This window comes from Lepidochelys kempii, chromosome 8 (genome assembly GCF_965140285.1).
Source record: "Lepidochelys kempii isolate rLepKem1 chromosome 8, rLepKem1.hap1, whole genome shotgun sequence".
NCBI lineage: Eukaryota > Metazoa > Chordata > Testudines > Cheloniidae > Lepidochelys > Lepidochelys kempii.
In genome coordinates, this window is record NC_136387.1 from 21,241,816 (window position 1) to 21,268,469 (window position 26,654).

General features: G+C 46.9%; 1 protein-coding gene across 4 annotated transcripts in view; it reads right to left on the bottom strand.

Annotated features, from left to right (window-relative positions):
• Positions 1-10,426: 10,426 nt before the first annotated feature.
• Positions 10,427-26,654, bottom strand: part of STK10 (serine/threonine kinase 10) — a 71,571-nt gene continuing 55,343 nt past the window's right edge. For all 4 annotated transcript variants that reach the window (XM_073355805.2, XM_073355806.2, XM_073355807.2 and 1 more), the window contains 10 exons: positions 21,053-21,183; positions 18,397-18,520; positions 16,902-17,081; positions 16,555-16,647; positions 16,258-16,387; positions 15,723-15,847; positions 14,536-14,724; positions 13,421-13,546; positions 12,927-13,040; positions 10,427-12,809 (listed from right to left, as the gene is read on the bottom strand). In XM_073355805.2, coding sequence (XP_073211906.1) covers positions 12,669-12,809; positions 12,927-13,040; positions 13,421-13,546; positions 14,536-14,724; positions 15,723-15,847; positions 16,258-16,387; positions 16,555-16,647; positions 16,902-17,081; positions 18,397-18,520; positions 21,053-21,183 — 1,353 coding nt within the window. In that variant the 3' untranslated portion in view covers positions 10,427-12,668. The remainder of the gene's footprint in view (positions 12,810-12,926; positions 13,041-13,420; positions 13,547-14,535; positions 14,725-15,722; positions 15,848-16,257; positions 16,388-16,554; positions 16,648-16,901; positions 17,082-18,396; positions 18,521-21,052; positions 21,184-26,654) is intronic.

The following is a 26,654-nucleotide window of genomic DNA, read 5'->3' on the forward strand; positions in this document are numbered from 1 at the left end:
TCTCAGAAGCAGGAGAAAAGTAGGAGGGAGGTAATGGCTGTGGGCGGAGGCAGTAAGATCACCACAAAGTGATGGATCTAGGGTCACACCCTCCCCAAGAATACTGAAGGACCTTCATCCCCAGATTTTACTGACTCCTAAGGCTAGCCCTGGACAGCTGGAGATAGAGGGGGAGGCCATCAGCTTTAGGAAAAGTGGTACAAATATTCAACTTCCATGATCGATTGGCAATTTTAAAGGCTATTTTTGCAAGTGAAAGAGGTAGGACCTTGGGTCCTGACCCCAAACGGGGGGCATGGAGACCGATGTGCCAATTCAGATATTTCTTGGAGTGGGAGGGGCAAATTCCAGTATCTCCCCCCCACCCCGAACTGTTCTGGTCCCCTCTTATCTCGCCACCTGCAGGACCCCAGGGCTCCCTCAGCCAGAGAGTCTCCCCTCTCTCTTACCCACACAGTGCAAAAGTCAGTGCTGTCAGGCGTCAGGTTCTCCGCGACTCTCCATTTGGCCACGCACTATGTGGCGGGATGGCTGGGTCAAGTTTCAGGGGCATTGCAACCATGTCGCTGAAGCAACGTTCTGGCAGCAGCTGTACTTTACTAAAGAACCACTGCTTAAAAGTGATTGCGCCCCAGTCCACCTGGCTTGGCAGCCTATGGACCTTTGAGCAAGTGCAAAAACTTTGCCCTCCCTAATTGGCGCCACGGCTGTGAGCCGAAAGGCTGGCTTTGATTCAGCTTTCATCAGCAGACCCTGTCTAAGCACTGTTTCTGACAGTTTCCAGCCTTCGGCCACAAACCTGCAAAGGCTGCACAGGTAAGGAGTCCTACTGCTGCAGGAGCAGTTTTCTTTTTGCCTTTTTTTTTTTTAAAGGAAGCAGCACCGCTAGAGAGATAGATATAAATTAGACTTTGGGGTGTTTTCTTGTGCCTGTTACAATAGCAATGTTCTCAGGCTTCCTCCATTTTGTGCTGTGCTGCTGAGTGCTCCGATGTGCTCCTTATTCTACAGCTCTCCTCTTTCTGGCCCCATTCTGCTTGGTGTGGCCATTCCACTGTCCCCAGAGGCATCACTTTCATCTTTCCTCAGAGACCCAGCTTGACCTTTCTCCCACCCGAACCCCTGCTATCACTTTTATTACCATGATAATATACATCAGAAATGAATTCCCTGGGAACAGGTTATAGGAAATGCTGTGTGCGCTGAAGGAATGACACCAGCTGTGCGGAATGAAGGCCATGTTAAGAGGCTTGCACCTTTGGTTTGTGTGCATTATTCCTTTTCACCTTTGCAAACGCCATCAGCAATAAATAAAACATATCAGAGAAGCAGACACATTATAGATGTGGGGGAGGGGGGAAAGGCACCTAGGTCCCATATTGTCCAACCCACCTCATCCTTCAGATACTGTATTGCTACCTTCAATATATTGCCTGGGTGTAATCTAATCCTCTACCCTACAGTTACCTTCCAAACAAACTAAAATCCAGCTTTATTACTCCAGCCATACAAAGATGAGAATTCAGAAACCAAGTCTGCACTCACAGAAAGGGCTGTTTTCTCTCCTTCAACATGCAACCGGAAGAAACTAAAAGCAGCACAGCATGGTACTTGCTGAACTGGAATAGCCTTTCCCTCTCTGATGGGAATAAACATCATCCTTGAAATCCCCGTGCACATAGAGATTACCCCAGCATTGTCCATGAAACTGGCTGCATCTCAGAGATGGGAGTACAGCCAACCACAGCCAGTTCCTGGCAATGCACCTCTGAGGTAGCCCAATGTACCCGTTTGACTGCATTATGTGAGCATCAAAGGCCTGTTGCCCGCCCAGGACTCTCCAGGGCCCAGGAAGGAATTTGCACCATTTTCTCAGTACCACCCACAGCCTGTGTCTGAGGCAGCTCCCCAGTAGGTGAGGTAACCAATCTACTCTTAGCCACAGGGCATCTTAATTACATTATAAAGTTACCCAAGACCTGGCACATCATTAGCTTCCAAATGAATTGAATTTCCTGACAACCACCACATCTCGCTCCTTGGCAGCTCCTCAAACAGGGCTCCTTTTACACTTTTAATTCTGCTACACTGGCTCTGGAGGAGAGTGTGGTTTCTTAAAGGACCGGACAGATTACCAATTCTCCGTTACCCCTCTGCTGGGCTCAGCCTCCCCCCACTCTGCCCCCGAGAGGCAGCAGGCATGTACCTTAGGCAAGGGGAGGAAGGTAACTGCAGAAAGAGATGAAAGACATCCAAAGGGAATACTTGCCCCTCTCCCTTAGTAGTTGTTCCTACCTAGCATCTGTGAGCAGCAGTTGAGCTTTGCTGCTTCTCTGTCTCGGAGGCCTAGGAGTGTGGCTGACTTTCCCACAAGTGGCTCGATAGCACAGGTACTGGGAGATTGGGCAGATGGTGAGTGGAAATGCCTAAGAGTTGCCAAGACTAAGGTAACAGAGGCAGGTGGATTCTAGACTGATGAGGTCCCAGGGGGCTGAGGATTGCAGGCTGAGACCAGGTGGCAGCCAGAGAAATTGTAGAGCCTCAACGTGTAACACCGACCTTCCAGCATGTCATACAATTTTATTTCCTGCAACTCTAACTGCTGCACCACTTATTGTTAATGAAACCATACATATGAAGGGGGGGGGAAGGTCAGTTTTAAACCCCCTTCTGCCCTGCATAAAGTTGGAGTCTAAACAGAATACTTCACATATCCAATACCACCAAAATGCTCCCCAAGGGCCCCTCAGACCTCGTTTCTCTCGACACAAAGGCCTACCAGTCTAGCTTGGAGGTTTAGCATTCCAGAGAGGAGCATCAGTCCTGCTCAACTGTGTGTTCCTGTTGCCCTCTAGTGGCAGCAGCTTTGAGAGGCTATGAATCCCTATTCCAGGATGACAGGTTTCAGAGTAACAGCCGTGTTAGTCTATATTCACAAAAAGAAAAGGAGTACTTGTGGCACCTTAGAGACTAACCAATTTATTTGAGCATAAGCTTTCGTGAGCTACAGCTCACTTCATTGGATGCATACTGTGGAAACTGCAGAAGACATATACACAGAGACCATGAAACAATACCTCCTCCCACCCCACTCTCCTGCTGGTAATAGCTTATCTAAAGTGATCACTCTCCTTACAATGTGTATGATAATCAAGTTGGGCCATTTCCAGCACAAATCCAGGTTTTCTCACCCTCCACCCCCCCACAAACTCACTCTCCTGCTGGTAATAGCCTATCCAAAGTGACCACTCTCTTTACAATGTGTATGATAATCAAGGTGGGCCATTTCCAGCACAAATCCAGGTTTTCTCACACACCCCCCCCCCCACACACACACAAACTCACTCTCCTGCTGGTAATAGCTCATCCAAACTGACCACTCTCCTTACAATGTGTATGATAATTAAGGTGGGCCATTTCCAGCATAAATCCAAGTTTAACCAGAACGTGGGGGGGGGGGTAGGAAAAAACAAGGGGAAATAGGCTACCTTGCATAATGACTTAGCCACTCCCAGTCTCTATTTAAGCCTAAATTAATAGTATCCAATTTGCAAATGAATTCCAATTCAGCAGTTTCTCGCTGGAGGAGACTGAGTTTGTGTGTGTGTGTTTTTGGGGCGGGTGGGGTGAGAAAACCTGGATTCGTGCTGGAAATGGCCCACCTTGATTTTCATACACATTGTAAGGAGAGTGGTCACTTTGGATAAGCTATTACCAGCAGGAGAGTGAGTTTGTGTGTGTGTGTTTTTGGAAAAAGGGGGGAGGGGTGAGAAAACCTGGATTTGTGCTGGAAATGGCCCACCTTGATTATCGTACACATTGTAAAGAGAGTGGTCACTTTGGATAGGCTATTACCAGCAGGAGAGTGAGTTTGTGTGTGTGTGTGGGGGGGCACGGAGGGTGAGAAAACCTGGATTTGTGCTGGAAATGGCCCAACTTGATTATCATACACATTGTAAGGAGAGTGATCACTTTAGATAAGCTATTATCAGCAGGAGAGGGGGGTGGGAGGAGGTATTGTTTCATGGTCTCTGTGTATATAATGTCTTCTGCAGTTTCCACAGTATGCATCCGATGAAGTGAGCTGTAGCTCATGAAAGCTTATGCTCAAATAAATTGGTTAGTCTCTAAGGTGCCACAAGTACTCCCTTTCTTATTCCAGGATGGCACTTCAGCCCCAGAACTAAGGAGGGTTTTTGGGGGCAGGTGGGTCAGAGTTCTCCCTCTTGTAATGACATGGAATTTGTGGCTATGGAATTTTACGCACACACACACACACACACTCTCTCTGTGTCCAAGTGGCCTAACACCAATTGCTTATGGAGCAGATTCACTCCCCTGCCCACTCTATGCAGAATCTCAGCCTTCGCTAATGGCTAACCTACTCAGTACTGAACCACCCCCATTAAATTAATCTCATCCAATCTCCTTGCTGAGGAGAGGCAGTGTATGAGGGGAATCTGAGAGGCAGAGCATTAGGAAAAGCAGAGAAGGCCTAAATGACAACGACACTGGCTGTGGGAGACCTCGTTTGTCAGCTTGAAGTGGATCAGAGTTCACAAAAGGAGTTTTGTTTAGGAAAAGACTGGGGTTGGGGGGGAAGTGTACTGTGGCTGTTCTTTTCATCTTCCCCCTTCAGAGGAAGGAACAAAAGCCTCTTTCACATCTGGGCAGACACCACCCTTCTTGGATTCCATACGCTCCCCGCATAAAGATGCCCAATATTGAACTATTAAAAGCAAAGGAGAAAATTTGTATAAGCTATTTGGCCCAGTACCCCTCCTTGCTGCAATAGCAGCTGGAAGGTACCAGCTAAGGGAATCGCTGCAGCTGTGTTCTTTTGCCTTACCATACTCTGCAGCCCTTTCTGACTTTCTTACATGCACACAAATATCTGCATGCACCCACCCGCTCTTCCATTGGTGAACTTTCCCCAAAGCACACACAGGCAGCTCTTTCTGTTTATTCTTTTATTAATTAAGATAAATGTTTATCCACATAAGGGCTTGCTAAAATAAACTCCTGTGTATATCTCTGCACGCCCTCATAAACCCACTCCAGCATGCTACTTCAGGGACATGAAAGCTGGCAGGAGGCCAAGAGACTGCTAGAGATCAATAGGAAGCACTCAGTATCAGGACTGCTGCATAGCACAGGTTATTCTGGCTGGGATGCTCTATGACAGTATTAGGGTCCAACTAGAGTTAATTCTCTGAGGCTATTGCAACATAGAACAGCAAGTACCTGTTGCATTTGCACTGGCTACAAGTGGCTGGGTGAGAGACAATTGCAGCTAATGCTGTCAAACTGCACCTGGGGTTTAATTAACTAGCTCGGAGATAGCTGTGGAGAAGAGTGGAGAACTGATTTGTCCAGATTGCTTCTAGGGCAGAGTAGCCTGGAAGCGGATTATAGAGCACTCATCGGATCTCTGTTGAGTCCTGGTAGCTTATTAAATAAACAACTTTATATTTAAGTTTTCTATTAGCCTTCCAAACATATTATCCATTACTCCTCCCAGCCCTGCTACAAAGTAGGCAAGTATTGCCCTTTGATAAAGGGAAAACTGAGGCACAAGTCAGGATTAGAGCTTAGGTGTCTTTTGCTTTGGCCATACCTCTGTTTATACCTCTGCATAGAGGAGCAGGGGTTTTAGAGCAGCAGCAGCACCAGATAAGGAAGAGTCTCGCAGTCAACATTTAGGAGCAGATGATCACATCTCTCATGTTTAAAGTAAGGCTGTAGTTTCTTAAGTCCGACATGAGCACCACACAAAAAAGCCTCTAGACCCCCTAGGTCTGAAAAGTCAAGATCTCCCCAAACTCCACCCCTTCTTCCTGTGAAGAAGAGTTCAGCAATTTGGAATAAGATGAAAGATTCTTGGTAAACTATTAATCCAACAGGAAGATAGCAAATGAGTCATGCCCTTTACTGTAGTAGGCCCTAACTGTTAAAAATCACATCCTACTCATTCTTCAGGTATCAATAATGTACTGGAAGGAGACGGCAGTACTCCAGATTCAGTTCTAAACGGCAGTGGAACACTCTTCAGGCTGGCTGGCAGGGCACCAGGTACTTTTCCATCCATCCACTGTTGTAGGGATTGCAGAGTTACAGGTAGGTTTTAAGCATGTTTAAGTGTCCCTAGTTCTCCCCTACTAAAGGCAATCCCAAGGCAGTTCTTTCCCTCACCTCCCACCAAAGATAAGAGCCAAATCTACACACACAACCACAGTGCCACTTTAAGTGGTCATGTTTTGGAGCAAGCGTGTGGTAGAATAATGCTTACAGCATACTAACGGCTGGATCCCAATAGATTTCTGCCCAACAGCCACACCCTACTAGTTTGCCCTGAGTGCTGAGCACCTGTCACTCTGACTTAAGTCACCAGGACAGGTAGGGTCAAGTCCAAAGCCAAGAGGACTGATCTTCTACTGCTTTGACTCTTGGGTTATCATTTTTGCCCGAGTGGGCGTAACAGTGCCAGGTCAGAATGGTACCAGGTTGCACCCACTTTGCACAGGTATGATGTCACAAGGGGAGTGGCTCTGGAGTAGCATGCTCTATGTCTCTGATGTTCAGTCCTCTACCAGATGGGAAGTCAGTGGCAATCCCAAGGGTGTGACACCAGTAATGGAGAAGGGAAGCATCAGGAATTCCCTACGGGCTGTGAGAAGCAACACAGAGGCTCAAAGTAAGCAGAGGCAGGTATGGGTGATTTTTCTTAATGAGATATGGCCAAGAAACAGGAAAAACATCCATCTAAATTGGCCAGCTCCAGTTTTATATTTTCCCATGCAAAGATGAGCCTTAGAGCTGTACTCTGGGGCTGTCGTGCCCAATGTTTTAATGCAGGTACCCCCTAATGGGCATATGGAGGAAGTGCGAGTCGCCCCCTGCAAAGAACATGGGACCGACTTACCAGATGAGCCCTACTAGATTTCTTATGGGTGCAACTACAGGGGCTTTGTCATTGGCATGAAAAAGGAGCTGCTTCCACCACCCGCAGAGAGCGGAGGGAAGGTCTCATGTCACTGAACAGCAACTCCCAGGGGAAAATAATAAGAGGCAGGGACATGTTTCATGCTACTACTGGAAAGTACAGGAAAGGAAAAACAAGTAGACTCCACAGATTTGACTTGACCTGAGCACCAACTAGTTGGTCTTCAAGGAATTTAAGTGGTTAACAATGCAGTAGTTGTAAATGGGATCCTTTAAATGCACTAGCCTCTAGTATTCAGAAGGGAGATGCAGGTTATTCCAGAAGCAAATGTCTACAGCACCATTTGTGTTAGGATATCCTTCAAGAATGGCTGAAGGAGAGGTAGAAATTGTGCAAATGGTAGGTACAAGATTCAGACACCTTGTCCCTGTAGGGCCAATACTATACAACACCTCAAGCCTGGTAGGAACTTGAGAGAAGACACAGATGTTACTCTGCATAGTTTTTTTGTACAGGCAACAGCTTAGTTTTTAATTTGGTGTTTGGAGGGAGGTAGATAAGGATATTTTTTAAAAATTCACTATATCTCTTTCAACATTTTCATAAAAATACATTTATCCTGATGTTTAAATCTGACCCAGGTTTTTGTACAGGAGGTACAGTTTAAGCGAGGATAATCTTATAGGATCATCCATTCTACACTAGCATAATCTGAAAGCTGATTAGGAAAAATGATTTCTGAGCAATGTACAGGAGACTGTCAGCCCTGGTGGGGAGGTGCAGCTAAAAGTAAGATAGTTTGCTAGATTCTTCTACTCTGGTGCTTGTCACGTCATTACTGGAGCATTTGCCCGCTGGCAGTAGCTATATTGTATGGAAGGGGGATGCCAGGGAGTCTATTTGCGATTACATTTTTCTCAGCATGGCGTTGCAGGTGTAAAACAACATGAGCGGTCATGTTGGCTGAAGGGTTGCAGATTCCAGTCTCTAAAGCCAAGACGACAAGAGTGCAACACCGTTTATTCAATCTTGGCATTCCATCACCCAATCAGCTCTCAGTCACATTTGTTTTGCGGTTCCTTTCTAGCCCAATGACTAGAGTAGATTGAAACGAGAAGGGGCGTTCTGACTGCACCCACTGAGGAGGAGCGTTGCTTCCCAGGCCAATTAGAAACGCAGCAGTGCTGTTTCTGGCAGCAGAGCTACCCCTCCTTCCCCACTTCCTATAACCCCTGCCCGAGTTCCCATCCTACAGACCAAGATAGCAGAACTGTAAATCCTGCCTTTCTATCCTTAGGCCTCTCATGGGCAGAGATTAAATGCATGTACTCAGAGGTGTCTGATCTCTTTGTTATTCCACTGGGGTCCATTACATCCAACTCTTACGCAGACATCAACGCACAGGCAGTTCTTCAAAGTCGCTTTGCTTTCTATTTCCACCACCTACTCTATTGTCCTGGAGCACATCACGTTCCCATTATAAATCTATACAGTCTCAGCCGAGAGCCCCTCCTCCCACTTGATGCTAGACTTCAGTCACCAAGGGGATAATATAAACTGGTTTATAATTTGAATTTATAGCAACATTAAAAAATGAAGTTTAAATAGGCCCTATGGCCTGTTACAGACAGAAACATTTAGACAGAGCAGACTAGAGAAGTAAGTAGTGTAGAAGCCACAGACAGCCCTCCTGAATAAACGCAGTAAAGAAAGAAGTACTGTATCACAATTTTATGATGTTCCCAAAGCCAGAGTCCACCCCAGCAAAAGATGAAACCCTGGTCCAGGGGTTCATGACACAGAACTGGACATTAGTCACTTAACCTCTGGGTCTCATATGTAACCATATGCAGCATCAGAAGTTGGCATGGCCAATTCACAAATGTTTGTAAAGGGTTTTGAGCTCCTCACAACTAAAGGTGTTACAGCACTATTACTATTACTGACGAGTTCAAGGCAGAACACAAGTCCCATTGAAAGTGCAGTTCCTCACTCTGCCAAACAGCGTCACTCTTTAACTACCTTTAGATTAACATCAGCAAGCACTTTAGAAGAGCTACAGCTTGAAGCTGAGATCTAGAAGAGAGGTCTAGCTTCCCTGCAGAGATCCATCAATACAAAGTTGCTACACGCAGCGACAGCGTTTTCAGAGCCACCAGGTCGAATCCGAAAATGGAGATTCTGCTTTGCAAGGTTCATAGCCCAGAAGGGGTATCACAGAGTCCCCTCACACAGAGAAACCCAAGTATACATGCAGAAGGCTAACTCTGCCAATCTGAAGCCAAGTTCAGAGAGTACACAGAATGTTAGACACAAACCCAGTATCTCACTTTGTTACTTTATTAGATTATTATTCAGAGTGACTGTCCCACTGAAGACACTTTACAAAATATTTCCAAAAAAACCTTTTATTCAAAGTCACATACAAATGACATCCCCTCCCCACAACAGACAAAAATAAGTTGGTTTTATTTGCCTTAAAAAAAAGGTTACTTCCAAAGAGGGGAAAAAAATCTGGCCCTTAAAAGGAAGAACAAGCTTCCTTTAAATGTTGCAACTGTAAAACGCACTTCACTGCTCTCCTTTTAGAGATCAGTATTGCACTTTTGTAAAGCTACAGTGCACCTATACAGCAATCGAGAGGCAGCAAATGGCATCGGAAAAAAAGAGTTCCCAACCCCAGGTTAAGAAAATGGCAACAAAGTTACAGGTTCCCAGCCACCAATAAGATGAACTGATGAGTGAATGACTGTTGATTTACAAAGAGCTGGCATATCCCATTCAAGCTGGAAGCCCCCATAAGTTGTCCCCATCATCTGCTGCTGCACAACATACAAATCAAACTCTTGCCCAAGCTAGGAGTAAGTCTAGGTCTGACTGATTCTTCAGCATGGAGTTCGGAGAAGCATCTGTCTAGAATATTGTGTTCATGTTTTGACATGTTCCTCCTCTCTGTATTTCCAGCATAAAGATTTAAACCGGAAAAGTATCTTATGTGTAGGTATTCCAGAAAGTCCTTCCAATGATCAACATTTCAACCACACACGCATTCAAGATGAGGGGGCGGATTCCAATCGCAGGGACACTAGTGATTTCACAGAGTTCCTCTAAATTTTACAGCAGCAAGACTGAACAAGAAATGGCCCCAGGGCTACTGTAAGGTATTTCTAACACTATCAGAAGGCTCAAGTCAACCCAGGTCCTTCTTCAAAGACAACTCACTTCCTTCATTCCTACATTGACTCCCAGACAGACAACATCACCATACAGATGGTACATCATGAAGGCACAGCTGATACGTAGGGAAATGGACCAGTTATACTGCAGATAGAGGTAAACTAACCATTTCAGAAAAGGTGCTGAGTAGTGAGTAAAAAACAAAAAAATGAGGACCCCGAGGTCTCAGAACGCATGGTGCTTTGAGAGAGGATACAACCAACTATGCAGTTCTTCTGTGTGCATTTCTTTTTCTGCTGAAGTATCAGTCAAGCCTCCACTATGTATGGCTGGCTGCTTAGGTCAGTCTGTCAGAGATACTGGGAGCAAAGTAATAAAATAGTAATACCTTTAATTTCATAGGGAACTCAGAACAGCTAAGAGGACACAAGTTTTCAGGAAACTGAAAGATACTTTTTAAAAATTCTAAATGGATAGATAGAAAATGTCCCCCTCTTTGGTACAAAGCTGTTTTGAAACTTACACCTTTGAGCTGCAAAGTCTTTCAACATCCCATGTATTTAGGATTCTACGCTAACATACGTGTCTCCTCAAGCTGGTGCTACCTAGCAGAGTTAGTGAGTCTCTTGGGACACCACCTGAGATGACGACACAGTTGCTCTTAGGTGGAATATTTTTTCTAAGGATCCCATGATTGGAAGATATGATTTAAGCATAAAATGACAATGTGGCACACAGACCAAAGGAAGCAAAAGCTAACTGCTACCAAATGATGTTCTGTGATCAGACAGTCACACAAGGGATAGAATGCTACATATCAAGGTGCTCCGTACCCTACGGCAGCTCTGTGCTCTTGTCAAAATCAGAAAGCAGCTGTATCAGAAACACAAGATTCACTTGCTACTCTGCTGATTGGAACAGTATAAGGAGACTGGCCGTAGACTGGATACCTTGGGACTTCTCAGGATTGGCAGTGCCTAGGCTTGGATAAGGGAATCTTACTCCTACCCAGTCGCTATTACAAAATGCATTTGTGACAATTAAACAGAGATGCAGACCATCATGGTGCCAATCTGTGTGTTGGGGATGGAGAGAGACTCTGATTTGCAGCATCGTGTGGACGTGGGTTAAAAAAGGTAGACTGAACTTGAGGTACAACTGCCCTATCTAGTTTTGTACAACCCCAACCCCTGGCAGGAAGCCAGAAGAATGTGAGATAAAGTCATGATAAGTCTTTGCAAGGTCTTTGCTTAAGAAGCTTAGGCATCACTTCTGGAAGAAGTTACTCTATACAGCTACAAGCCAGCCAGAGGTGTCAATTGTATCTTCCCCTATCACCAATTTAAGATCCAGACTGCCTGGGTCTTTGCCAGTTTCAATCCTTTGAAACTAAGCTTTGCAGCAAGTAATTTGTGTTGCAAAAGTCTGGCTGGCTAATCTACATGCTCCAAAAATGCACAGCACTTTCCGAACTCCAGCTTGTGCGCGGCTCTGAGGGCTGATAAAAGTCTTTTCTGGAAGCAGTAACCCCCCATATAGAAGGCACATGATCACTACTGACACCTCAGTGTGTTGAACTGAGTAAAACCATGAACCTCTCCCCGCTCCTCCTTCCAACCATAACCTTTCTTAGTCAGCAAGAGTTTTAGGCTGGCCTAGCAGCTTAGCTGTGATGCTTCATACTGCCCTGTGTGACAGCCAGGTTTGATTCTTAGACACCATACCCCACACAGTCCTGCGGGGTCAGCGAGTGCCACAGAGTAGCTAGGAACCTGAGGGGGAGCCGTGCCACTTAACAGCAACTCCCAGGGCAAACAAAGGAAAAGCAGACACATTTCAGCGGGGGAGCCCAGCTAGTCCCCCAGGGTTTAAATTGGGAGGAAAAACTGCTGAACCCCTTTCGAGCAACCAGGGGAGATGGAGACCACAGTAAAACGCAGGTAACTCTGCTTTGCGTTTTGTAAGAAAACCATCTGAACCTTTGTAGGCCTCACGGATCCAGGAGGCCAGGGTAGCATCACACAGTGCTAATGCTGATGAACTGCACCCAACCACTGCCCTGGCAACAAAGAAGGGCAGGAGGTAGCCACGAAGAACAGGGATGTTTAAATAACCACTTTGAACAGCATTTGAGCCCCTCTAACACCTCTCATGTCCATAGCATTTGTTGCTCCAATCTAGCATTGGATGCAGCATGGGCACCAGGCTCATCCACAGGATAAAGAGTTCAGCAGACAGCACGAGTAGGATCACGGGCAGAGCCCTGCCAGCTCTCCCGGCAGGGAGTGTCACTGCAGCTCTTCTGGAAGAGTGAGCCAGCCCCAGGAAATGCCACCTCTGCTCAGAATCAAGCTGATCTCCCACAGTGTCAGAGAGAAGTAGCAGGAGGCCGTATTTCTCTCAGGCAGAGCAGAGGGACAGAAGGGCACTGCCCTGCGGGAGGCTGGTGTATCACTGAGAGGGTTCCAGCAGTCCTGAGTTGCTTATCCACAGCTAATCAAGGTAGAGCGAGCGCCAGCTAGCTTGCCGGCCTGCCCGGATCCAGGCGTTATGAGCACTCTGCAGAGCTGAAGGGAACGAACTTGACAGGTTTGTTTGGGGATGCTGGGGTTTGACCATCTGCCTCCTCGCTCAGTCTGAAGAACATCTCCTGCTCCCACTTCTTCTGGTTCAGCTCGTCCTCCAGAGCCTTAATGCAGAAACAAACAAACAAGAGAGTTGTACTTGCGGTCACATGCTGTCACTGTATTGACACAACCCCTGCCAGCCAACCAGGCCCCAGTGGCCTGCATGCAGGGATTGTTACCTTCTTCCGTGGCCTCAGCATATCCCGCCAGTCCTTCAGGTGCTGGTTGTGGTTTTCATCCAGGGCCTTCAGCTTCTGGGTCTCATGTTCCACCAAGAGGTGACACTTCTCATTCTAAATAAAACAGCCAGAAGAAGGTATAAGGAGTCTGTGGGCGGACTGTATCAAGGACACACTAGAACCATCCCCTCCCTACATGCCCCAGATGAAATGGAGACCCCTCTCCACCCAGGCTCATCCTATGGTTTTACACCACTTCTGCTGAACCTTAGGCAGCTCAGAGCTCTGAACTATGATCACATGTTTAAGGGAACCCTCTAATAGGAACAGGTGGGAGGGTTTAGTCAACCTGAACTGCCAATTCCCGCAACCATATTTCTCACAGCAGCCAAGACCCCTCCTCCGTACAGGCAATGCTAGTGGAATGGTGCTCTCCCCCACTCAGCCTATACGTCTGGCTGCATACGTGCAGCTCTGCCGCAGTGTCAGGTTACCTGCAGTTGCTGCAGTTCATTCGCGTTGCTCTCACACTGGGCATTCATTTCCTTCATCTGGAACTCATGTTTCTGCTGCTGCTGCTGCCGCTCTGCCTTTTGCCGCTTTTCTTCCTGCTGAGCAAACTGGAACAGAAAGCAGGCCCCAGGACCCTCAGCCACCCAAGCGCAGAGGCTGGCTAAGAAGTTAATGAGCTGACACCATCAAAGGAATAAAGAGCCAAGGTGGGGGATGCTTAAATGCTCAGTTTAACTGTGACATCCGTATATAACCCATTCAAAACAACCTGGCCAAAACTCAACCCCAACTCCACAGAGTCAGGCGAGAGCTGGTGATCAAAACAGGTGCTCTTTTAATTGAGCAAATTTAAAATGAGGCTCCACCTCTAGCCTGGAAAATAAACATATGATGGACCTAAATATAGTGGTTGCTGGCACTCCCCTAGGCTGCCCCAGAACATCCCAGACCCACGTGGACATACAGTACCCACACGCAGGTGTTTTTATGTGAACAAGAGCTCATCCTGGAAGTGATCCACTTCATTGTTAAGCTGCTGGGCCTGCAGCAGGCCTGTTATGCTGCTGTTATTCTACTGAAAATCCCCTGAGCGGTTGGACGAGCTGGGGGCATTCAGCAGCAACCCCAGATCCGAGGAGCAGTTTTCACCTCAGGCTCCTAACACTAATGAACGTGGTCAATTCATTTGAACAGGAGATGAGAAATCGTTTCCCTTACTCCTTATAATGGGACCTGCAGGGACGTGGCTGGGTTCTGGGGGTTTAGGAGCACACATCCCACTGACTTGTTCTAAGTCACTTAGGTGCCGCCTTTGGAAATCCCTCCCTGAGTGCAGGACTCTGCACTACTTTGATACAGGCTTTCAAGGGTTACAGGAGGACCAACAAGTTATACCACTGCTTTCCCCCCACAGGGCATATCAATGCTGCCCCTTAGTTTCCCAGGGTGGGCTACAGTTGAAAGATGGCTGGCGTTTCCCTCTAGCACTGCTATGTCGCCTGCAAAGCACTGCAGTACTCCATCTCTAGCTCCATGGGGGAAGTTTCCATAGCACCATGTGTTCTGCAGCGTTACCACTTGGCTCAGTGAGCCTGACCTGTTTTATCTTCTCCCTCTGTTCTGACATGCTCCCGCTGGAGTTTATGTGGAGGCTCTTCTTGTACATGGCCATGCGGGTCTTCCCTTCACTCCTCTGGATTTTGGGGAGACGACCTTTCTCCTGCTGCTGCCGAATCCTCAATTGCTCTAGCATTCGCTGGTTATACCGTTGCATTTGCTCCCGCTCCTGGAACAGCAAAGCCGAAAGGGAAAGAAAGCAAGGTCAGCAAAGAGAAAAGGCAGGTCAGGCCGACGGAGAGCATGAGGGTGGTTACCGTGCTGAGGAAAGGTGGAGAACACCACAGCACTGGTGACTAGAACAAAAGCTCCTCCCTAGGGCTATAGGAAAACAATGTGAGGGAGGCTGTCAAACAGGCCACAGGAAAAGCGGGGGATGGAGGTTAAGATGAAGAAAGAGTGGCAGCCCACAACAGGGATTCAGATCTGTCTGAGCTGCCATGTGCTCCCTTCTGAATCCGTGACATGGCCTGGTGGGCAAGGATTCCCCATGCTCCAGGTGGGAGTGGGGCCCTTCCCATCACAAAGGGAGAAACGAAGACACAACTGATCATGGGCAAGATGCAAAGAGCCAGAATCTGAGCAGATAGTTCTCCAGGTAATTTGTATCATGGCAACATTCCAGGTGCAGAAACACAGGTGCAGTGCTATCCTTGTCCCTCAAGGGTGGCAGGTGGGCTCTTTTCCACAGAACAGCTAGGATCCTCATTTGCCAATCCTGATCACAGGTATCTTACTGAAGGATTTCAAGTGAGTCAGGTTAACCACAAAGCCCTTCTGCTTTCATGCAACTATTTCATACTTTCAATTCCCCTGCCATCCTGTAAACCAGCAACAGATCAGAGACTTTCTGGAAATAGCTCATTGTCTAAGGTCTCTAAGCACATGCCTCTCTCCTTAAGGCAACACTCTCACAGCCCAGGGAAGGGATCCCACATATTAGCAACAAAACAGGCTGATATTCACTCCTTGTCCTGTTACATGCCCACTCACCTGCAACAACCACCATCCCCCTTTTCCCATTCCCTTCGCTCTCAGGGGCACGCAGTTCAAAGAGTGGGAATGACAACTCCTTGCAGAACCACCAGGGGCAGGTTCCAGGCAGTGGCTCACTGCCTTGTTGTGTGGCAGAAAGGGTCAAGGTCAGGAAGGGCTGAACTCTGTTACCTTGTCATGCTTTCGGACCAGCTCATGTCTCTGGAGGAAATACTGGTCCTTCAACTGCTGCTTGATAAGCTGGTGTTTCTCCTGTAGGTGGTGCTCTTCTAGCTCCCAGATGGAGGCTTCTCGGTCTAAGGAAAAGGAGAGAAATTAAACACAAACACACACACACACACACACACACACGCTCTTCTCCTGAGCTCTAGGGATCCCATTACTCAGGAGCAGTAAAGCAGATGAAGGGGCAATCATACACCACCTCCTGTTTTCCAAGAGGCCCTGGTTGCAAACTATATCTGTGAATTGTCTCTTGTAATTATGAGGCCTAATTGGTTCGTATTTGTAAAGCGCTTTGGAGATTAAACCGCTAAGTATTATTATTATTAAACACTCAGGCAGGATCTGGCAAGGCTGTTTATTGCTAAATCTTTCTCCTGCCAGCTTGCAGCTAGGTCAGCATCTGTTGTGTATGAAGAGCCAGCATTGGATAAACCCATCACTACAGCATTTGTTTTCTCCCTCCCCACCCAATCCCACTCACCTCTCATGAGCTGCTGCTTTTTGTTCAGGCACTCGCGCTCCTTGTCGCAGATCTCCTTCCTGTTCTGCACCGTGATATTATTCATAGCCAGCTCCAGATCCTCTTTCTGTTTGGCTACAAACTCTCGTTCCTGGGGGGAGATGGCAGTAAAGTGAGCAGTTTTCCAGCTGTTACTTTACATGCACCTTCGGTATTTTAAGCCCTGTGGCACTTTGAGGTAAGAAGCCAAGTCACCATGTGCCCCTCTCCTGCATCCCTCTGCTCTTTGGTGTGGGGCTAATCCTTTCTTGGGCTTACCAAGACTTGCTTCTTCTGCGCAAATTCCTCTGTCTTCACCTTCATGCTCTCCTTGCGGACATACCGGGGAAGCTTCTCAACCTCGGTCTTGACCTTTGAGAGAGGAGAAGAGATTTCTCAGTGAGTAACTTAGGCTGAAGCTCCACCTCAGGAGCTGGGCCACAGGCACAATCCTAGGGCATAAGAGAAAAGCAGAAGCCTCCACTGAAGACAGCTACGGCTGCCTCTCACCTCCCCACCCTCAAGCTATCCCCTGGGTAAGGATTCCGTGATCCACTCCTGGAAGAAAAGTTCTCCATAACAGCTAACGCATACCAGTTCTTCCCCTATCCCCTTTCCATTTTTACCTCCTTCTTCTTCTGTTTAAGCTGCTCCTGGAATTTGTTGTAGTCTCGTTCCTGCTCAGCACGGATGCGCCTTGCCTCTTCCCGCCGGCGTAACGAGTGATCTTGTTCCATCTTCTCGATCTGCTGCTTCTGTTGACGTTCTAGGTTCTCCAGCTCAGTGTCATAGAATCTCTTTTTTGCCTATATGGGGGGGAAGAGAACGAGGTTCAGACTAAACCCTCTCTGGGCTCTATTCTTTCTCAAATCAAAAATAGCAAGCACTGAAGGAGTTGAGCCTCTTTTCATGAGTAGACACAAGAAGTTTATGAAAATGAGATACTAATTGTATTGGGCAGAGCCAAGCCTGGGGTGGGCAGGCATTGTGCAAATGTCTCACCCCCAGTTCTGCCGATGCACCTCAATTTTGAGCAGCAGAACCCCCCTTATTCCATCTCTGGCTCAAACAGCTCAGCAGGTGAATTTCTTTCCGGACGTGCAATATCCTTCTAGTAGCGACAGGTGCTGGGAGAAGCCCAAATGTAAGATTTCATGCTCAACATCCCTAGGGAAGCAAACCACTGAAGGACATTGCCTTCTGCAACATTTCACTCTGTCGATACAGACATATCTGTCTTCTTTCTACTCTTGAGTCACACCAGCATTATACCAGTGTCAGGAGAAACATGGGCCCTCGTGGGATATGGTTTGATACTTAAGTGCCTCAGGAGAACTGTAAAGGGAGCACATCTTAATGTTCCTTAATGTGTCACACCACAATGTTGGCAAAAATCTTAGCGAGCAGGTACTTCCTTTTAAGGAGGGATTAAAAACTGGACACCACGTCAAACAGGTCAAGAGTGTCTCTAAATATTTAGGGAAACATGAAATGCATATAGTCCCTCTTGGCCTCCAAGCAGAACTGGGGGTTACTGACAGGACACACTTATCTGCTGGCTCCTGAAAGGTTTTTTAAAAAAACCTGGACTTGGTATAAAAAACATCCATTTATTTCAACCCATGCTGACTTCTCTCCCTTGACCAGGCTCAGCTCGGCACACAGCCTGTAAATCACTGCAGTACAATTCACCTGTATTCATTTTATAGTACCCAAAATCTCACCTATGGGCTCGGCTCTGACACCACCAGAATATGGGGACAAGAGCTGGCCCAGCACCTCCCCTTTGCTATTGGATAGAGTGGGTATAAAGGAAGTTCTGGCCCACAGCAATGGGTTCTGGCAAACAAGCGTAGGGCTGTGGCTCCCATGGGGTTTCCTTGTTGTGCCCTCTCTGAGTGACGCATTCCACCAGCAAAGTGAACGCAGCCAGCATCGCTTCAGAAGAGTGAGCAAGGGTTTAGGATTAGTTTTTAGTGGCTTGCGTAGGCTGGTCAGCAAGGATATTCAATGCCTATTGTTAGAGCACATGGCATCTCTCACTCTGTATCTGAAGAACGGCTGCAAAGGAGAAGTCAAAGCAACCAGGACGTTTAGGTTCACCTTCCCCTTCTCACATACCGTCATTTCTTGTTCAAAGCGCCTCAACATTTGTTCCAGCTGCAGATGGTGTTTGTTGTTCAGTTGGGTCTGGTTCCGGTGTTCCTCTTTCTGAAGGAGGCGCAGCTCCCGCAACTCCTGCCGCCTAGAAGGGTTAAAAAAAACCACCAGTAAAATTCCAGACTTTGTGCCTTCCCCATGTAGGCAGAATTTGTAAGTGAAATAACATGGGAGCAGAAATAGCATTTTCAATGATTATTCAGCCACAGTGGAAGCCAACCAACCGCAGAGGCACCCCACCTAATGATCAGGAAAAGGTTACTGCTTTGAACTTGGGGAGCGAGGTAAATGCAGATTCATTGATTTGCATCCAGGCTCCATGGCACCAGTTCTCTGTCTGTAGGAAGGCAGGATGTTAGCGATATTAACAAGGGCAAGAGGGTCAAATCTTACAGGCAAGATCGATTAGCCAGCAGAATAGCAGTGGAAGCCCCATTGCTTGGGACAGTTAAAACTTGTCTAGAGAAACCCCTTGAAGATATACTTGTAGGAAACAAACCTTTCCTACCCAGCAGGATAAAACTGGTCTATTACATCCCATCCAGTCTAAATTTATAGTAGTCTTTGCAATACAATTCAACCTGAGTTCGGGCTGCCCTGCCCATCCTGCAAGTTCAGGAGTGAGGGCAGTCCATGACACAGATGGTGGGAAGGGTAATTTTCCCATGTGAACCAAGGAGATGTTACACCTCAGATCTGATCTAGTCATCTGCCTTGCACTGAAGCATCTATTAGGGAGTCCGAGCGTGGTTTGAGTATCACATCCATGCCCATTTGCCAGATTTACAGGCTGGCTCAACTGGAAACTGATGATGTCCTGGGGTGGGGAGTGTGTGTGTGTGTGTGTGTGGGGGAGGTGTTCACGGTTTTTAAGTGAAATTCCCAGTGTGACCTTTGCTACAGTGCATTAGCGTTATGCTCTTCAGCACATCACACAGTCTGGGAATCCTGCTGGGAAAACCACTTTAGAGCAATTTCCCTTATCAAAACACACTCACCCCATTAAATCAATTGGCCCAACAAGATTGGCTCCTCTCCACTCCAGCCTTAAAAATCACTATCTTGGCACGTTTCAACAAGCAGCAGGAAAACAACCCAGATATGAAACTTGCAAGTGGGAAAAGATATGCAAAGAAAATGCACTAAACCTGCAGGGCAAACCTTGTGAAATGGCAGCTTTCCCTGAATGCACTTTTGTGCAGTGACATGTGAGTTTTCAACCCCTTCTCTGTCCCATTTACGCCCCCCCCCCACACACACACCCAGTAGTGTAGGTAGAGCAGGCCAGTTATGAAAACAGAGGCCCAATTTTCAGTTACTCCTTCCCTGTACTTGGGCAGGAAGACGAGGGTGCAAGGGGGGCTTTAAGCCATCTTTGCATTCCCTGTATTCTAGGGCCCTTGGCACCTGCCTGGCCCTCAGTGCAAGTTGAAGCAGCCTCAAGACTGCTCCAACTTAGAGTAAGTTTCCCATGGCACTTGGGAAACAGACTAGCTGAAGAGTAATGTACCTTATGGGAGCAGGGATAGCTTAGAGCAGGGGTCTCAAATTCCAAAGACCACGAGGGCCACATGAGGATTAGTGCATTGGCCTGAGGGCTGCATCACTGACACCCCACCCATTCCCAGCCAATGGGAGCTGTGAGGGGCAGTGCCTGGAAGTGAGAGTAACGCACGGAGCCCTCTGCTCCCCTCCCCCCTCCTAGGGCTGCAGAGGCATGGTTCCGGCTGCTTCAGGGAGCGGTGCGGGGCTCACGGTGCCACGGGGCACGCAGAGGGGCGCATGGGAGGAGGGGCATGCAGAAGCTTGGTGGGCCGCACTAAAGAACCCACATGTTTGAGACCCCTGGCTTAGAGACTTGTCATCAAGCAAGGCATATCCTTAGCGGGCCCTCCAGAGCAATGTTGAGGGATCTTGTTGTAACAAAGAATCAGGCCCTGGATTTTTATAAGCCTTTCATTTCAGTGTCACCACTAATCATAATGAAACCAGAAACAGCCCTCTCTCCCCACACTAGAATCCTAGAGGCTTGAAGGCTACAAAAAAGTAACTGAATCAAAGCTTTCGAGGGCCTGAACATGCCCAATACTAAGTGATCCTCAAAGTTTTACAATTCCTCTTAGTTCTTCCATTGTTAGAAGTATATCTGAGCAAACACAAAAGCCAAGGAACAAAAGCATGTTGAGAAGTTTTATTAGTTTATTTTAGTTGGGTTGATGGGTCACACTGACGGCTCTGGAAATGGAAGTAAGCGTATCCACGCAACAGACTTAGCCAAGACAGAGGCAGCGCAAGCTTCCCCCACAGAGCCCCACTGGTAAGCCTCAGCAGAGAATGCGTGGCCCATAAGTGAGAGGGTACCTCAATGTCCATCGTCAGTGTCCAATCCTTAGCCTATACTGGGACTGCCAACAAGGGTGCCAGTGAGGTGGTTTGTACGTTGTGGACAGCTGCCCATTGTGAGTTGGCCTGTTCCTATTAACATTTTGCTACCATGTGAAGAATTGAGTTCACCACTGGGTATGTGCTCAGGTGAAAGGCTCCGTGTCCCATTGTTAGTCCTAGGAGCCAGCCAAGCCAACCCTCCCAAATTCCCAGTGACCAATTTCCAACTTGCCTGAGGAATCTCATCTCTTCATCTTTCTTCTCATCCTCGCTGATGATCTTGGAGGTGGTGATACTCACTTCCACTCCATCCACCACAAACTTCCGGGTCCGTTTCAGTGTCTTCTTGTGCATCCTGGAATCCTAACACGTAGTAGGAGAGAAGGAAAAAAACGAAAACAAAAAACACGAGAGGTCATGAAATGAAATTCTAGGTTACTGTTTAACACACACTATGAGCTGAAGCTGCGCCAGTGCCTTGTATGACAGCCAAGCACTATGGCCAGAGATCTCAAAATAATTCCATTAGCATTTTTAATAAAAAACATCAGCCTCCCAAGAGAATAAACAGAACTCATTCAAAACTAAGCATACAGCTTTGCCTCATTTATCCTGCAAATCCACACTGTGCTCTCATTTATTGTTAAAATGAAATATTGGGATCATATTAGGACAGTCAGCATCCTCAGTACAAAAGCATTACTTAAAAGAAAAACAGAAGCAATCCAACAATTGTAGAACTCTCTTCTCCTTACCTACCCATACAGATGGCTGACGTCAGGGTCCCTCTTGTTCATATCATGAGACTAAGGCATAAAGAATCTATGAATGTAGGCATCCACAGACAGGACATTTGTGACCTTTCCCTTTTTAAGTCGGTGACAGCTTGTTGAAGGTCCCAGGGCTATGTCTACACTGCACTTAGACACCCACGGCTGACTCCGGCTTGTGAGGCTTGGGCTGCAGGGCTGTTTAATTGCTGCATAGACGTTTTGGCTCGGGCTGCAGCCCAAGCTCTGGGAGCTTCCCACCTTGCAGGGTCCTAGAGCCCAGTCCCGAATGTCACACCACAATTAAACAGTTCCTTAGCCTGAGCCTGCTGGCATCAGCTAGCTGCGGGTTTTTAACTACGGTATAGATGTACCCCGAGTCACTGCAGCTCCCACTAAATGCAACAAGAGCTGCAAACACTCAGCACCTTCAAAAGTCAGGACATAAATTCCTAACTGGTGCATTTAGAATGATATCCAGCTTTGTCTGCTGGATCAGAATTTGGGTCCCTATATTGCTAGGGATTTATACTTTGCTAATCACCAGCAGCTCTGAGCTCCTTACAGGGAAGAAGCAGAACAAACAAATCTTTGGCTCACTTTCCCTAGTACAGGTAGAGACAAGTGTTTTTGCTCTCTCGTTCAGTGGTACAGTAGGCTGCAGTTGCCATCTGTTCTTACAGAGGCACTGAATACAGTTAGGCTGGAGGATAGGGCCCAGTGACTGAATTTCTTTATCATGAATGTGGGAAGGAAATGACATAAGCCATGTGGCATTTTGGAAGGTGGCCATAGGGGTGGAAGGAGCAGCAGGAGGGTGAAAAAGAAAGGAAGAGGGGAAGGCTAGAGTGAGTCAATTATTTTACCTTCCCCAGCAATAATGACTACGTTAGGGGAAAAAAAGGTTGCAAGAGCTTCCACTGAGCCTGAGAAGCCCAAAGTTTACTGGGCCCACCAAGAGCTTGTTGCTCAATTCAGCAACGAAGGGAACAATCAAAGGACTTGTTTATATGAAGGAGTTGCGCCTGTATAACTTAAATCTGTTTTCAAACCAATACATGGGTGCAAAAGGCTGCCTGGGGATTCTTGTCTAAGACTAGCTTCATCTGGTTTAAGTCAGTAAGCAAACTACTTAAGCTAAAAATCAAGAGAAGGCACCTGTAGCCTAAATTACAGCCAAATAGCTATGTTAAGAGAACATGATGGTTGCAAAGCCAAACATTCAGAGGTTAGGAAATGCCAGAATTAAGGTTGCCCAGGCTACCTTAATTTAGTCCATTTCTGCATATGTATTATGGTATAGTCTTTAATTATGTGATCACACACTATTTTTCCTGCTTCATTCAGTGCACAGGACGCACAGTGCTCAGTTACTGAGCAGATATTCAATATCTCCGTGTGGCCTCATGTCTTACTACCTGCACAGCATTCAAATTCCTGCTCTAATGCAGAATTATTAATTTCCTCAAGGGCATTTCTGTGGTGCTCAGCACTATAGTACTCAAGTGCTTTCCAAAGATTAGTGAGTTTGTTTTCACAATACTCCAGAGAGAGGCAGTGTGGCCTAGCGGATAGAACACTGAACTGGAACGCAAGACCTGGTTTCTAGTCTGGACTCTGCCACTGGCTTGCTGGATGACCTTGAGCAAGTCACCTTTACCTCTCTGTGCTTCAGTTTCCCCACCTGTAAAACAGGAATAACGATACTGACCTTCTGTGGAAAACTCTGAGATCTAATGACGAAAAGTACCAATATCACCATCATTCCATTCTACAGATGGAGAACTGAGTCAGAAATTAAGGTCAAGTGTCCACTAATTTTAGGTGCCCATCATGAGATGCTTGGGCCCGATTTTTCAGTGTACTTAGCATTATATAGCTCTTTATATGTTTAGAGCACAGCTCCCATTGACTTCATTTGCAGCTGAGCGCGCTCAGCCCTCAGAGTAACATGCTGGGCACTCTGAAAATGAAGGAACACACAGTTAGAGGCACCTGTGAAGAGTCCGGGTTAGCTGACTTGCACAATGTGACATAGAAATTGTGAAGTAGGGGCAGAATCCAGTTCCGCGGGTATTTACTGACAGCAGAGGAATGTTAAGACACAGGACTCTCAGGTTCTGTTCTAGGTTCTGAAGGGGAATGTACCCCTAGTGGCCAAAGACCCTTCTGTCCCTATTTCCTCCAGCCTGTGTCCTCATCCCAGTCTCCCCTCCACAATCTCCAGCTCCTTGTCTTAGTCTCCTTGCCCAGCTAGTCCCAGCCCTACCCCCCTGGTCCCTAACCTCGTTACCAGAAAAGACTGAACCATTCTTGCTGATGTTTCCAAAAAGATTCAACCCAAGGCAGACATCCAGCATGGAAAATTTCAGCCAAAATGGTATGTCTGGCAAAGAGTTATAAGCAACTAAAACCAAGGTCTTATAATGGAAAGTGTTAGGCAAGCTTGACTGTAGGTGTCTTTACAGCTCAGACTATAATAAGGGCATCCACACACAGGTAACTGCACAGGTTTAGTGACATTGGTTTAAATTCACACACTGAATTATTTCAGTGCAACTTTCCACATAGACAAGCCCTTAGTCCTGTATGATTCAGTGCAATGCGCATGAGGCTCCATCTAGCAACAGCACATGTACGTGTTGAGATTCCATCTGGAGGACGCCGAGCAGGCAGTGAAGACCCCCCATGTCCCTCAGCTGCCTCCGGCATCTGTTCAGTATATGAAACAAAACAGATAAGCACAGCCACTTCCCTTGAATGTAAATTGGAGCCGCCTGGAAGTCCCAAAGCATGCCGGAAACATCCTCTGCAGAGCACAGGCTAACGGATCCCCTCCCCACTGCCCAGCTGGGAGGAAGGGAATTCAGCACACAGACTTCAATCCAGAAGGACTAAACATGTGAATGGGGGGGCTCAACACCTCTCACAATCAGGGCACAGAGAGGAAGTTTGTGCCTGAGCTCTGCTTTCACATGAGAACTTTTAGAAGAGCCACTAAAAGCCACACTTGCAATTGGTTGCATACTAGGGCAAAAAGGAAAAGTTCTACACAAGTTTGTAGCAAAATGGCCTTGCCCATAAGATCTAGAAACCAATGGGGAATTCTGCCGTTACAAGCAATGGTCTAGGAGAGCCAATCAAAGGGCTGGGAACTAGGAACGCTGAAGCCCTAACTTTGGCTCAGACATGGATCCCCCTCTCTGGAGCTGGACAAGTCACTTCACCTTAAGTATATGAGGGGCGGGATTTTACAGATGGGGACAGGGATGCCTCCCCACTTCATGGGAGTATGGCAAGAATTAATGTTCACGCAGTGCTATGAATGGGTCATAGGCTGCATCATGTACAGCTAGTGGGTTGGGGGAAAAGCAGCACAAGACTTCAGATTAGATTCATTTACTAAATTGGTGCCAGAATCCCAAACACGCAGTATGAAAGGTAGAAATCAACCTACTGTCTTGTGGGCCTTTCAGACAGTGTTACTGCTTCCCAGCGAGTACAGTACAGGATCCAAAGCTTTCCACTAGAGCTAGATGTCCTCATTTTTATTCTGAGGGTGCTATCAGTATAGTTAGAGTCACATCTAGCTAAAAACGCAACAGCATCTCTCATCACTTATTGCTCCCTACAACCCGCCCCCCGTCAGGGAGAACGATTAACACATGTGATACGTTCTTGGCTAGCCTCTGGAAGCGGATCATTTATCACAGGGAGACTAAAGAGAAGGGATGAGCCTGCTATACACCAAGAGCCCCCACTAGCAGAACTGTGGACTCCTGGTGGGAAAGTGCCAATTATTCCTCTCCCAGCAGAGAGCAGAGCTGGAGGAGGAATTTTGTTAGGAATGCTATTTGGGCATGTTTCTACACCTGGAAACCATCACTCGCACAGACAACTGGACAAAGATCTTGTGCAATACACACATTTGTGGCTCTCCAAGTCACATTGCACCTGGCTTCTCCTTCCAGGACTCAGCAAATAAAGTCACTTCATTTATTTTGTGTCCTCGATCAAAGCAATACTGACCCTTCACACTGAGCTTTGGAATCATCCTCACTAGTCTCCCTAAAAGCTAAGACTGCATGAAGATCTGAGTGCAAAGAACTGTTCAACCTCTGACACAAGCTAGGCCAGAGACATGGCACATTTGAGAAATCACAAGTGATCTCCATCGAAAACTTACATCAAATTAAGTTGTCTTTTTATCAGTGTTTAGGGGAGAGAAATAGGCTAATCAGCACCGTACAAAGGTGCAATTTAGTTCTTTCGTTTTTCTGGCTGGGACTTGTTCACAGACTCTGTTAAGGCCCCGCAAGGGAGAAGGCTGGAGCAGTTATGTCAGCTTCAGATTTCCCGCTGATTTACCAAAGACTATAATTAGTTGCAGAATGTAAAACCTTAACTAGATTTCACTGGCTTGGAATCTGCAACCGTCAAGGGAAAGAGCAAGCAACATACAGTAGCAACACTGAGAAAGTACATGTTTAAAGGGAGTAGCGGTTAGGCTAATTCCCCGTACCACAGATTAATAATCATTACATATAGCCTCTGCTTCCAGGTACATTATCTGCCCTTAAACCAAGCTATTCCCCAGCCTATGGGGTTGGTACCCATTTAAAGCTCTATTGCTGAAAGCTTTGGATGAAGACTGGAATTATTTTGTGGCTTGGTGTTTATTACAGTGTCACCTGCCTGGAAACTGAAACCTGGGTGCTTTGATGCGTTTATGTGATTGCCTCTGCTGGGATGATAATTTGCTTATCCTTACTGCAGTATTCAGCCATTAAACACAAAGCAAAACCAAATCCCTGCACTATTCATCTTTATCTACCCCACCCATCACCAGGGTATCTGGATCCTCCATCATAACATGTATGTATGTATGTAACATCATACACGAGGGATAACTCCCTTTTTCTTCCATGACAAAAGATCATCGCCATCCGGAGGGAAAAAAACCCCCAAAAGTTTGCCAGGTGCATCAGGAAAGGGGGCTGTCTGGAAGGAGTCAGGGAAGTCTAACAGGGTCTCAATGCCGAGGTCTGAATATTCAGTTCCAGA